The following is a 14661-nucleotide window of genomic DNA, read 5'->3' as shown; positions in this document are numbered from 1 at the left end:
CGCGAAGAAAAATAGCCGCAAACCTTGATCTCCTTGTGTTGTTGAACTATCCGATGGAGAAAGTCCTGAGGTCTGGATTCGCACGACTCCGCCGTTTGAATTTGACAACATTGCGAGTAGAGCGCGTTCGGTGGTGACAGCGAATCGTAATCGCCTGTGTCGGCCTGCGCTATCAAAGCGACCAAACGTGCCACGGAAGCCCAATCCGACACTTTCAATCTACCCTCGAGTAACTCCAAACGAGAGTGCAAGTAGAACTGATGCCTGCAATCGGATAAACAGATTCGACCATTGCAAGAATTATTATCAACTAGCAGCGTGACGTTATCCGGCAGTTCGTGACAGATGCCAATATATACGGATATAGGTTAGTTTTACGACGACCGTAACGAGAGACGTCGTCCATACGTAATACGCGCTAATAGCGTATCGACGATAAATCGATAAATCGAACGACGGAGAAACTGCGCGAACGCAGTTTCGTTTACGACCGCTGCTTCCACGCTCGAATTTAACGGTTGATCGAAACGGGCGGAGTTCCGACCAACTTTGGTAAATTCCAGTTGTATCGTTCGAGAGTCAACTTCGACACGGGTCGTTCGCTACGTTTGCCAGTTACTCTGCTCGCTAATGCGCGATTATCGATACGATCGATCGTTCGTGTCACGACGAAAGCGATCTTATCCGAGGAACGCGTTCGTCGCGTGCGGATCGAATTTCGAGTCGAATTTCGAGTCGAATTTCGAGGCGGGCCGCGAAGAAACGCGATCGTATCGGCAAACGGTTTTTCTAATTTCGTTCGCCTACGATCGCCACGACGACGACGACGAGCTTGCCAAACGTTCGCGGGACTCTCGCAGGACCGTTAACAACCGCGCGGAAGGCGGTTCGCCGACGGAAGCCGAAGAGCAGCCTTCGAACGAGTTCAAACGTTCAGAAAGAAACGCGTTTTATCCGCGTCACGAGGCTCGAAACAACTCGTCCTATTTCTCGGTGGCGGATAATTTGCGAAACCGCGTTGAGCAATTCGGATCGGACCAGACTAGGTTAAGTCGAATATCACCGGATTATGCGATCGTCGAAAGTATCGCGATTCAACGTGCCGAGGACATTGCGTCAACGATAGATACGTTCCGACGGTGGTTTGCATGTCAAAACGCATAAATATTCGGTCGATCGTTTAACCGTTAACGAGTCATTCGCGTATTCGTCGCGATAAAGGCGAATTTTCGACGAATCTTCGCGCGACTCGAACCTCGTGGCGTCAACGAAGTTCCAAGTTTCGAACGGTATGTCGACGAACGTCGTCGAAATTTTTCTCTAGCCGTTGGTTTACATATACTTGAAACGAGTTTCTCGATATCGCTTTCGCTCGGTAGACGAACAATGCGTTCGACAGCTATAAATTCTACTTTACTCGCACGTTCGCGCTATCCAACTGGACGCGGCTACGTCCATCCAACGCTGTAATTCCTCCGATTTGCTATCGAACTATCCGCCTTTGTTGCCATCGAGCGATTCTCGCGTCTGTCCATACGTCAACGAACGATCGGCCCTAACGAAAGAAACGCGGAACATCGCGAAAAATAAGCGATTCTTTCGCGTCGTAAATTTCTCAGCCAAACTACGAAAGACGATGGACGTTCGAGACGCGATCGTACGCGGAAAAACTTTATACAACGAAGTACGTGCAAATATAGTAACCCGGCCGGTCGCTTAACCTATGGACTCTGGGCTTTCGAGAAGAGCAAACAGCTTCTGGGTATTTAAAGATATTTAGAGAACTTCGAGCCAACGCCTGTACGCCAAAGGTACATAGTTTGATATCGAAACTTCCCCCGAAGAAGTTAACCGAAAGTAGACATATATATTTTGTACACACACGCACGCGCGCACACACAGATATACGTATAAAACTCTAACGAGTTCGCAACAGTCGACGCGACGTTCCGCCTCGCGTCGAATTAGAATTTCACGGCTCGAACCGCGATCATTTCTGATCGATTGCGACGACAGTTCTCTTGTTGCAGCCCGTTCGCTTGTAAATTTCAATTACTTTTCCGTGCCGTGCGAGAACGACATGGCAGTTTCGGGTCAGCTCGCGCTTTGGAAAACCCATGGATCCTGGTTGCGCGTTCTGCGACCCGTGGCAAGTTGGATCGCGCTCGCAGAAAGGACTATTCGCGAACGACTAACTGGAAATTACGTCGGGCAACTCCAACGAATCTATTCCTTCTTATCGCTTTATCGTTGCCGTATCTCTACACCGTATCTTCTCGTCGTCGCGAGTCTCGCTTCAACGTTTTCCGATTTACGAGCTCGGTTCCGATCGACGAAACTACGTGTACGGTCTGGCATCGGCGATATTCAATTTCGGAGAACAAGGCCGACGTGCGTACGTGGAAACCCCGGTACATTTCGCGACAATAGCGTTGCAACAACTTTGATTTACGCTCCCAACAAACAGCGAATCTCGTCTTCCGCAATTCGGTTATTCGGAACAGCAATTGCGCGAGAAGAGAGATTATTCGTCTGGAACGGTGTATCCAACGGAACTGTCGCTCGCACGTGCGCAAGAAAATTCCACCTCGCTAACGTCGATACCTCGAACTCCGCGAGCTTAAATATCCGACGTAGTCGTTCTCCGTGCGAATAGCGCGGGTTTCGGCGGCGAGAAAGTAAGAAACGGAAGGCGAACGGATCTTTTTGACCGGACTTTCGAAACCGACCTACTTTCAGCTACTAATCGATTTGGGCTAATCGAAACTACGCCATCGTTCTCGTAGAAAATCCGCCCGCAAAGGCCGCTCCGTCGTCCACGGTTCTACGAGACGAGAAGGATAAATCTCGGCAAGATTCGCGAATCTAGAAACGCCCGACACGAACGACGGTTTGCGAGCTTTCGCGTGGGCCGATGCGATTATCCTAGTTCACCGCTAACGAACGTTGCCACTCGGCGACCAATTAATTCGCGTATCGAACGCGTTACTCTTGGCGCGTTTACCTTTTCCAAGGGTGTTCAGAGCTACCGCGATTAAATCGCAATTACGTTTCGATCCGCTGAAATCTCCTACCCGGAGTCCATACTCGATTCGCACTCGTTCCATCCTCCGCCTCCCACTTTCCATTAATTACCACCCCGACCCGATTCGCTCGCGTTTAATCACGACCGCTTGCCTTTGCAACTGTTCACGCGCCAACCAACCGCAAATTTCGTTCGCGTCGCGTCGTTGCTCCGTTCTCCGCGACGTCCAGCGATTCGTCGCAGTTTTTCGTCTCCGTACTTTGTCCGTATCGCACCGCTCTCTTTACCCTCTTTCGGACCGATACCCTTCGCACATAATCCGCGTATATATTCACCGACCGTATTATCCGCCGTGATCACTACCTTCCACTCGAGTCTCCGTGATCGCAATTTCGTACGTGCTCGATCGTCTACTTCCACGACGAACCGGAACCACGGACGACCGATCGGCTTTTCGATCGGTTCGTCGATCCGTCCATCGATCTCGGTCTCTCGCGCTCGACTCTCTTCCACTCGGACGAAATTCTACGAAAACGCTCTCGTTTCGACCAAATCTTCGTTCGCTATCCACGTTACGTCGATTCGACGGTGTCCGCGCTCCGTCCTCCACCGATCGCCGACCTCTCGCGTCGCCAGATCGCTAGGTAATTGGGAGAGTGATCGTTTTGGCGTTGCGTGGCGCGAAGCGACGTTTTTCGAGATATCTTTTACCTGGTGGCTTCTTGCAGCAACAGGTGAGGCGGCACCCAAAACTTAACCCTCAATGCGAATCTTAAAGGCGCTACGCCGCCACCCGTTTGTCTCTCTATGGGATTCCTCAGGTTCAACCAGAGTTCCTCGCCCTTCGCGTTCTGGTATTTCAAGCCAAAGTAGTCGCACTCCTTGCTGATGCCCAAACAGTCGCATGCCTGTAAAAATGGCAAATTTTCAGTTAGAGAGAGTCGCTTTTTTACGGCTTTCTACCTCTGCGCAAAATCTACCGGCAACCGAATCGAATCGAACCAACTCGCCCGCGAGTTACGCGTATTTTTCCAAACCGATTGTCTGCCGAGTAAAATTAATCGATTACCGGGAAAACCACGCACCGATCCGTGGGAAAACAAAGCAGTGGAATAAAGCGCGCGATATATCGCTGGCAATAATTTAGAAAGTTACCGGTGTTCTCGTAGGTAGCGAGCGTGGCTTCTAACCGCATACGCGGCTATCTGCAAACGCCGTTCTCCATCCTTCGATGTGTTTTCTTCCGGCTTAACGGAAACGCGTTCTCGCGTATACCGTTTATTAGCCAAAATAGCTCGGACTTGCGACCAAATATCGTTCGATCGAATTGTCATTTTATTTTCTCTTTCTCGCAGCTTTCCGTCGCTGTGTTCCATTTCTCGCAACGGACGGAAAGTCGGTCACGTACCTGTACAACGACCGCCACTACGACGAAAATTCACGTTGAAGAAAAGGAAACGCGACGCAAGCTGTCTCGAGAGCGACGTATTCCCCGCGGCGGGTGTTTGGCCATATTTCTTACCGAAAAGGTCGAAACAACGAGCTTAAACAAGAAGTCGCGTTAATCGCGCAAATTTCCTGCGTACGTCGAGCGTTCGTCGAAACGCGCGAACGAAAATGTCCGAAAATCGACGTAAACTGGGTCGCGAGTCGCCGGTCGATATTTCAGTCTCTTCGGCACGAAAATAACGTATGAAAATACGCTCGCGTACAGCTACGAAAACACTTTTTGCTCGTTCGACTCGCGCGGCCCAGACATCCGTTCCACGTGTTCGTGAAAATTCATTTTTTTCCCGAATGCCGAGGGGTTCTCGCTCCGAATCTCCGAGTTCTCGCTTTTCGCGCGAAGACTACGAGAATTCGCCCTTCGAAGCGCGTCGACCGCGGTTTTCGAGAAAAAGGGCGAAGAAGAAGCTGCGAGAACCGACGAGATAAATCGTATCGATTCGGTGGCTCGGCGGCGCAAATGCGTTCGTCGACTCCGTTAACGGTAGACGATAAAGGAGGCTTTAGGACGCAGCCACCAGATATTTCTAGGTGAATAGTTACGGACGAAAAGATAGAATATCGAGCAGACGCTCCATCTGCCAGCTGCGTCCATTCCGTCGATACTCTCCGAGCTTTTCAACGTCTCCGTATATAATTCCAACACCTCTCTGTACTTCCGACCAAACCACCTCTGACTCACGTTGCCGGTATTTTTTCATGGATACGGTTCGTCGAACGAACGCGACAACACCGTCGTCGTCTTCCATTCCCGCGACTCGCCTCAGCCGCACACGGGCGTAAGTGTACGGGTCGCCGCTTCTCGCCAATATTCGCCGGATATTTATCGTTAAATATCACATCGACGCGATACCACACGTCGCTAGACCGTTTTGAAAAATCATCCACGCGACGTTTCATCCGCAACGGAGAAATTTCCGACCCGGAAACGCAGAAATCTATCGGTCGTAAATGTAGTATCGCGAGCTGCTTATAGTAGCGCTGTAGATGTGTCGCTTTCTTCTCTTTTTTTCGTATCGTGGAAGAAAAATGGACTCCGGGTCACCGGGATTCGAACCCGGGTCCCGAACGTTCGCAACCTAAGGCGCTAACCACCGCGCTGCCGTCGTTCGACACCAGTTAGCGTCGAGTGGTGGTATTCGCCATCGAGCGCCACCACAGGCCTTTTTCTCGCGATACTACGTAAATATTACAGCTATTCGACGATGCAACGAATCGTTTACCGATCTCGCGTAAGAACAAGAGCAGTTTCAAACGTTTCTAGTTTCACCCAAGACCGTGCGACTCTTTGATCGGATTTGGCGGAGTCGCGACAGAGGAATTTTATGCTCGCACACAGGTAAAAACGAACGCGAGACGATAACGCGTTTTTCGTTTAATCGTTCGGTAGATTTTATACAGGCGTGCGCGCGCAAAATTAACGCGCGTCGATGCACGTACATCGTGCATGCACCAAATGCGCGCACACGACTGCGGTTTTACGGACGCGTGGCCCGGCGAAAATAACAGCGTTTCGGAACGAAGTAATTTGTATCGCGGGCGCCGCGCGAAATTAATATCGCTGCTGGCTCGAATTAAATAAACTCGTTGATCCGACACGACGCCAACGACGAACGAGCCTCGTGTCGTTTCGCCGAGTTTCTCGACTTTTCGTCGCACCGCACCGATAATTCGGGCGTTCGCGTCGCCGTCGAAAAACCACCAACGGGTAATGCTACACGCGGTAAGCTGATAAACGCGAAATCTTGCGCCAGCCGTTCGTTTCTTTTCCATCGATCTCGATCACGTTTGGAGAAAAGAAGCGCGGATTCGTGGCCGCGTCCGTATCCGCGTCGGTATTCCTTCGGTAACGAGCTTTTCTTTCATTTTCGTCGCTTCTCTTGCGATTCTCCTTCCTCTCGACCAACCGCGTAACGAGATTTCCGTCTGGCAGTTAGGCAAACTAGATCTTCGAGCGCTTCGAGCGTAGGTCGGTACGGGCAACGTCGACGAGCGTCTTAACCGGTGGATTCTCCGTTTCGCGCATCACGATACGCGACCGGGGTACGCGATCGCGAAAATGGAGAGAAGAACGCTCGAGATTTTCTCGTTTGCCTTCCTCCCGTGAATTTTCCATCGTTGAAAAGTTCCTGGACGCGAAACGCTCGACAAGCGGATTTCCAGAACGAGGAGAAGCTTGCCGATCCTTCGGCGATCGAGAAGGACGAGAAGAACGAGAGTAAGTATAGGAAGAGAGGCGAAAGATCGAGAGACGAAAGATTCTCGAAAAGCAAGAAAATTCCTCGATTTCTCGACTAGAAGTCTTTCGGCGAGCATCCAACTTCCTGCCAACTTGCTTTTTCGTCAATTTTTTTTCCAGCCCCGTCGTGCTCGCGATAGTAGACGGTTTAACGATTGTTGCGCTATCGAGGTGCTCGTAGAACGATAACACGGCTCGTCAACACCCTGACCACTTCGGCACGTACATATACCGCAACTTCTTTGACGCTCTTCCCCGTCTTTCTCCCTTCCTCCCTATCCTATTTTTCCCTCGTTTTCTGCTTTCTCTCCCTCTTTTTCCTCGGTTCAACAGCTTCTCCACTCCGCCCTCCTCGCTCCGGCCGCGGCTCGAAACGGTCGTTAGTCCCGGCGAAGAACAAGAAGGTAAAATTTTCCTGCGCCTTCACCGCGCTCTCCCTTCCGTACAAGAACAATGCCACTCGGCGTTTTCAACGCGGGGCCGTCTCGTCTCGCCGTGCGTTTTACCCCTCGGTTTTCCGCCACTGTATATTTTTCCTCGCTGTTTTCTCTTCGAACGCGTCCACGATTCTCGATTCAAATCGGATCGTTGCTTTTCGTCTAACTGTCAGGCGTTTCAAAGCTCCGAGCGACGATTCCCGACGTTTTCCTACGCGGAGAAACGTCAGGAATTTGCAAAGGAATTCTTCCTCCGAAACTATTTTCCCAACCGTACACCGTGTTGCCACTCCGCAGTCGGATCACGAAGCGGCAGACAGACTCGTCGCACCTTTTAAAACCATCGAAACGTTTCTATCGTCGATAGAGTACGTTTTTCCAGCCAAAGAAGCGGACGCTCGATCGTCCGCGATTTCGCTGATTGCCCATTTTCCGCTTAACACGCGGTTCGTCTCTTATTGCCTGCACGCGCTACGTTTCTTTGTATTCCTCGGCCAGACCATCGCTGCCATCTTTCTCGGATCGCCGGCAAAGTCGTCGAAGTTATTTCCGGCGCTCCGATTCCAGCGACGATTCCTATCGGCGCGCCGTCGAAATCGCGCGGGTCGTGCGACGTCCATCGTTTTTCCCTCGCATCGTCCGTTATTTCCGTTACCAGATGTTGCGTACTCGTTACACGTTTCACGCCCTTTATCGCCGTTGAAACGAAGGGCGAGAGACGAACGATCAAACGCGCAATCGAATTTTTCCGATCGTCGATCCAGCTCGGTTCTCTCGTTTCGTCGAACCGTCTCGCGTTACCGCTAACGAATACGCAACGTCGATCGAAACCTAATTCGGCTACGAGAGTTTTCGAGAATTAACCCGCGGCTCTTTCCGTGCGTACAAAAACTTACAAATTATACGTTGCAAACAACGGTAGTTCGAAGATCGTCGAGCAGCAACCTCGAAGAAACGCGGAACGGAATGTATTTAGATTTCAAGCAATACGTCTACGTCGAATCGTTTTATTTTCCCCATTTTTCAAACAGCTCGCGACCCACGTTCGATTAACGCGTTTCAGTTCGATTTCCACGTTCCACCAGGGACCCGAAGCTCCTTGTCTCGTACTTAGAGTATCGACACGTAGGAAGCTGCCAGGTGAAAAGAGAATTCGCGTTTCGTCCCGGGACTACCGGTGGACTCGTCGGTAAGGCTATACCCGGTAGTCCTTTTTTTTTTAATGACGTTTATTTAACCCAAGATACAATTTTAAATATATTTTGGTATTCGCAATAAACTGTGAATTTTGGTAATGACGTGTTAGACAAAGGTACCGATACGCGGCGGTACGACGTCGTAGCCATACTATATTATGTGTCACCGCTTTACGTTTTTTGCGTTTAATACAATTTTTGGGTTTAAGCCGCTGGGCAGCTGGGCTTTTATATGATTTTGTTTCTTTTCTTTTTTTATTTTTTCTGTCCTGAAAACTTGGTCGCAAAACAGGACGCTTCGGTAGTCTGCTTTTTGGGTGCTGTGTAACTTTGGGGAGAAATGGGATGAGAGGGAGGGGGGACGTCAAATAGGTAATATACCCGCTAGCCCTGCCTTAGACGTAGAGGGAATCTCGCTAGGTGCGGTATTTGTATCGTGACACCGTATATTCGACCGCTAGCGAGACAGACAGACTCGTCGTCGTCGTAGTAGCTCTCCGGTGTTGGCGGTCGGTATCCGCGGATCGCCCGGGAGGTGTTACGACCGTGTAACGTCAATTCGCGTCAGAGACCAGGCCACACACCACGGACAGGATGGCACCCGGATGTCTGCATATCCTTGGTGCGCACCCTCGATAGTCTCAAGTACCCACCAGGGGTCTTGGCATTTTCGGACCAAGCGAGTATCTCTTGTCTTAGGTTTCCTTTCACGTTTATCGTTTGCCACGGGTTAACACGGAAAGTTAGTTTTTCCTCGCGTCTGGTACGTTCCGTTAGCAACTTTCTCGCGAGGGCGGCCAAAGCCCTTCCTGGTCCACCGACCGTCCTATTATCTAATCGGAGACGCTGTCTACTACCCTCGCTTCCTTAACCAAAATTTTCATCGACAAATCCGATAGTCCCGTGTCCTTAGACACACCCACCCCTAGCTTTCCTCAGACACGGTATCGTCGATAAAACTTCACTTATTCTATATCCTTAGAATAGTCGACGTATCTATACCGGTCTCTACCCTTATAAATCGCGTACTTAACGTATCGTTGTAACCAAGTCTTACATAACGCGGTTGGAGCGAATCGTGATTTATGTTAATTCAGTGTGTGTTACATTGCGATTGCTGAATTCATAATAAAGTTTAATTGAAACAAAGTTAATAGTTGCGTTACGACTCAGCTATATTTTATTTTCATCAACCAACCCTAAAAATTACGTGACAACCGCGTCGATGCCTCGACCCGTCGACGTCCTGTTGGTACCGATCCGCCACGGACATTTTTCCACGACGACGATACCCCGCGTGTTCCTTGTGGTTCGACCCGATCCGACAATTCGGGCCTCGCGTCGCTCGCCGTGTACCGTGAAGCTCGAAAGTGCGGGGCATCGCCGCTTTCGATCACCTCGGCTTCTCGCAGCGACTCGCGTCTCCTCCGTTATCGGCCTGTTCCATCAAGAATTACAACGTTGGAAAAAATATCAGCGCGAATCGCGTCCGACGTTTAGCAATTTACGAAACTCGAAACTTTTCCATCGTCGTATCGATCGTCCGAAGTTACGGTGGTCCCTGGCAAAATTTTATGCTCCGACTAAAACTATCGGACATCGTTCGCCTTTTTTCATACAAACGCCGTAGCCTTTATGGGCAGTTCGGTCTCTGTCGATTGTCCGATAAGTATCGTCGCTCTATCGATTTTTTCCATCGTTCCGTGTACTCCTTTTTCAGAGCTGGCTCGTCGACGCTCGCAGTCACCGACGTTTTCCAAGACGCTTTTCCCGTCCACGCGTACTCGTACGTTTACGTAAATAAACGCGTAAACAAATAAATAAATAATTTTCAGAGATATTTCCGGCGTGCGACTACTTACGGTAGGACGAGTTTCCGAGTCGTGGGACCAGCAGCGCGCGATATTTCTGTTGGGAATCGTGCATCTTCGAAGCCGAAATAACGTTATAGGAACGCTAAATTTATACTTGGGATCAATATTAGAGTAGCGATATATTTATTTTATGGACGATTTCTTATATATTCATCGATACACACTTGCACGCGTCTCGGCACTTTCTTCTATACTCGACCGTTAACCGACCGAATAGTTTACGTTCGTCCGTTTTCGAGACGCCGCGCACACACATACCTCCACACACTGACACCCACGTACGAGTATCTCTACTACGCATTTAACCCAGTCCAGCACAGAAAATTATACGTATCCGAAGAATCTCACTCGGTGGAGAAGTTTCTCGAGCGCGACGCGAGTTTCGAGCGTAGTCGCTAGGTTGCACGGCGAAAGAAAGTGCCGCGGCGAGAGTACCGCGGAAAAGCTTCGTTTTCTTCGACGATCGTCCGACTTTTCGTCCCGCCTCGTCCGTAACGTTTGTGCCAGCTTTGAACTCTCAGCGCACGACACGCGTCCGTACGAAGCAGCGCTCGACTTTCGTTTTATCGGAAGCGAGAAAGGCGAAAAGAGAAGAAATTGCGAAAAGGAATTCGGCTTACGTAGAAACGAAAGATACCGGTAATTATCCGAGTGGAAGACGATTCGCGAGGCAACAGAGCCTCGTAATTACGCGTAGAATACGTATGTAGGTCCTTCTTTAAATCGATTCTCTGGCATTTTCATAGCAGATCTTTCGTTAAACGAATCCTTTCAGTCGCGCCAAGGATATCTCTTTATCGGAGATTCCTCGAAAGCCGACCGTCTCTGGCATCGCTCGGTCGCGGAAGAATAGCGCGGAGAGATATCTCGTTCCGCCTCTTTGACCCACAAAAGATGCTAGAAACGAAGGGAAATCGTTGCTCCGCGAGCCGGCATACTAAGATACGTCGGTCTTTTCGTTTTCGAGTCTCTTCGACGTAGACGAGCGACGGAAGGAAAAAGGGCCGAGAAACGAATGCTCTTATCGTTCGAGCGGTCTCGAAGAATACGCGCGATAGTTGGATTTAACGACGGATACTTCTTTTCTGGCTTTGACGTCGGATCGCGCGAGGGGCGAAAGTTCTTTAAAAATCGAAATCGTATTCGAGAAGCTCGTGCGAATCGAACGAAGGAGGAATCGAGAGAGGAGAGTACCGAGGTGGAAACACGACGTGGAAACACGACGTGGAAACACGGGCCGGACAAAAGCAATAAGATGTAAATCGACGGAATAGAAAATAAAGCGAAGAATTTAGGAAAAGAGGGTGGGAAACGGTTCGAGACGCCGTACGAACTATAGAGCGTAACGTAAAACGTTTATTCGAGTCGAGTGCAATGGAATTCGTTTCTCGCGTCGATCTACGTACCAGAGTTTTGTGTTTCGTCTTTCTGCAACGTCCACGCGTCTAAGCGTATTTTCCTGTTGGAAGCCCGTTGCTTTCTACGATACAAGCTACTCCGCTTTAGCCGGAATCCCTTTATTCTGGACGTGGCGCGTCTCTCTTTCGGTCACTCGCTCTCGTTCCGAGATACGAGCGGACTTTGAATTAACTAAAAATCGCGATTCGACGCAATTCGTCGTATTTTCGAAAAATCCCTTCCCCTTTCAGAAACGCGATGATCAATTTCGCCAGACAATCGCTAAGACGATCCGTCTAACACGCGATATCGAAGATGCAAGGTGAAAGAATCGCAAACGTTTCCTCCGTGTCTCAACGAGGAGCCATAAATTTGCCATAACGACGATTTATCATGCCGTTGCTCGCACGGACGACGTTGCTCGCTCACACGGTGACCCAATTAATTTCAGTCGCCGATGCCGTAGAAACAAACTCGGTACGAACGTATCGAACCGTCGTATTGTTCCTTCTGATCCGTACATTCTCCTCTGAAAGCTATTTAAATCGCGCTCCTTTGTCCTTCGCTCGTAGTATCCGCGATCCCGGAATATCTTTGCCCGGTAGCGGCTCTTTTCGCGATCGTCGTGCGAACCATCGTTTAAAAATTCTTCCAACATCTCCGCACTTTCCACTGATTCGCGAGCTCTACGATTCTTCTTTCCGTCACCTGTAAAACTCGTATTGTAAAGATCGGATTGTCGGAGTCGAGAGAACGCGATATAGGTTTCTTAGGGTCGCTTCGAATCGCGCGAATTCACCTCCGGGGCTTATTATCGAAAACGTTCGAACGCGTTTGGGGATATCGACGATCGAACGGTGTGGCGCGACGACAGATTTTTTTCGAGTCTGTTAAATCGATCGATTCTCGCGATATTCAACGCTAGCTGCGCTTTTACGTTGCCGTGCGTCAATCTGGAAATTCCTCTCTCCTATCAAGTACCCGTCTATGATTTACGTAATCGTCTCGATCGTTTGCGTATCGCCGACCTTTTCTCTCCCTCTCTCTCGTAGCTTTCTTTCTTTCCGCTTCGCTGTCTATCGTCATTTACCATTATCATATTATCGTATCATCGACTTGCAATCCGTCGTAATTCGCTGGTTTCGCTATTATGCAACAAATATAATAGGCGTAGTTTAATTCAATAATGGTGGCAAACTACGCGACGCTTATTTACTTCGATTAAATGGCTAAATTGTCGAAAGCTCGTCTCGGAACGATCGTTCGAAAGTTTCGAAGTAGTAGGTTTCGCGTTCGGCTAACGAATCGATCTTTTTTCTCGTTCGCCGTTCTCCGTAATTCACGTCCGATACGCAAATAGTCGCGCGATAGAAGTACGTCGTTCGTGAAGCGGACCATTATTCTAAGATTAATGCGCGTTTCGGTCGAGCTTCGGCCGTGCATTAATCACACCGTCTAATCACTCTGGCCACTGCGCAACTACCCACGAACCGTTCGTTCGATGCGCGCAACGAAATCCTGCGTAGTCGTTATACGTGCTAACTCGTTCGCGGAACACGCCCTCGCGATTAACGACGCGCTCGTTCAAGAACGGGGCAAGTTCGACCCACGCGTTTCGCTTCGACTCGTCGCGATCCACCGACCAAGAAACAGCAAAATCTCGTAATTTAATCGCGCTGTATCCTACAGCAGGCAACTCCGACAACACGGTTCGATCGAGAGGCAAATTGTTTGGTAAATTGCTTCGTTTGTAAGAATAGAAGGCGCGTGCTCGAATTAGCCGGCTGGCATTCGAAATGAAAAGGGACGCAAAGCGCGAGAGATTAAACGAGCTATGTAATGGCTAGCGTGCAATTTCAACGTGCCACGACTCGTAGATGCATACACCGACGCGAACGTATCGCATCGACTCGACTCGACTCGACTCGACTCGACTCGACTCGATGGCATACGGAGAACTCTATGTACGGGCTACGCTCTCTATGTGCTCGTGTCTGCATACCTGCCACCTACATATACGCGAATACAACGTGGTGTCCGTGCGCGCCACGGCACAACCTACAAAGCACGGAGAGATCGCGCGCTGCTGAATTAGGGGAATCGTTCGTTTTACCACGGATAACGCGTACGATGCACGCTAATCGCAATGGCTTTACCGTCCTCTTTCCTCCAACGATGCTCCAAACATCGAGCCCAACCTCTTCGTCACACTCGCCGTTAAACGCAAACGCGACCGATCTTTGGAAATCCGATCCCGAACGAGTCCAAGCAGAGACGAGTTTCACGAGGCAACGAATCGCAAAGAGAGGATTTAAGTCGAAACACAGGAAAGAGCGAGATAGTAGTCGACGAAATATAGAAATGCCGTTACAGGTAACGACGCTTCGTACGGTACGATGAGACGTAAACGAAAGTTTCGAAATAGGTTGACGAAAAAAAGAAAGAGGCGAGTGGGAATTATTTGGCAGTAATTTCGTCCACGCGCTTTCTCGCTTCACTTACGAATTGTAACGAGCTCCGGATATGACGCAGGACAAGCCGCCGTTGCTGCAAAAACGGCCAGACAAATAAACAACTATATTTGTCGGTATTTTTTTTTTTTTTTTTTTTTTTAGCTATCCGCAAGGGACCGAGATTTCAACGAACGTCTCGCGGATTTGACGTTCAACGTCGATGGTGATTCGTAGTCACGTTCGTGGATCCGAAACGAAAATTACGAATTGTAAATTGACAGGTAAACCTGTATTTTACAATCATAAACGAACTATCGATCTTTGTTGCAAACTAAACTAAACAGATCGAACGCTTTACTTTCCAACGTTGAGAACCGAATCGCAACTACGATAACGTCCGACGGAGAGCCGTGGCCAGGGAACCGAGAATTTCAGGTTATAACCGGGAATCTTTGGATATACGAGATAAATTAAATCGATAGCCGTTCATCGTTTGCCTATAAAGTTACGGTTATTATTCTTCTCTGTCACGC

General features: G+C 49.5%; 1 protein-coding gene across 2 annotated transcripts in view; it reads right to left on the bottom strand.

Annotated features, from left to right (window-relative positions):
* The window catches only part of LOC126868023 (E3 ubiquitin-protein ligase MYLIP), a 39826-nt gene that overhangs the window by 2932 nt on the left and 22233 nt on the right, over positions 1-14661 (bottom strand). For both annotated transcript variants that reach the window (XM_050623165.1, XM_050623166.1), the window contains exons 2-3: positions 3737-3933; positions 24-264 (exon numbers count right to left, since the gene is read on the bottom strand). In XM_050623165.1, the coding sequence (XP_050479122.1) occupies positions 24-264; positions 3737-3933 (438 nt within the window). The remainder of the gene's footprint in view (positions 1-23; positions 265-3736; positions 3934-14661) is intronic.

This window comes from Bombus huntii, chromosome 7, assembly GCF_024542735.1.
Source record: "Bombus huntii isolate Logan2020A chromosome 7, iyBomHunt1.1, whole genome shotgun sequence".
Taxonomy (NCBI): Eukaryota; Metazoa; Arthropoda; class Insecta; order Hymenoptera; family Apidae; genus Bombus; species Bombus huntii.
This window is presented reverse-complemented; position numbering and strand designations above follow the sequence as displayed.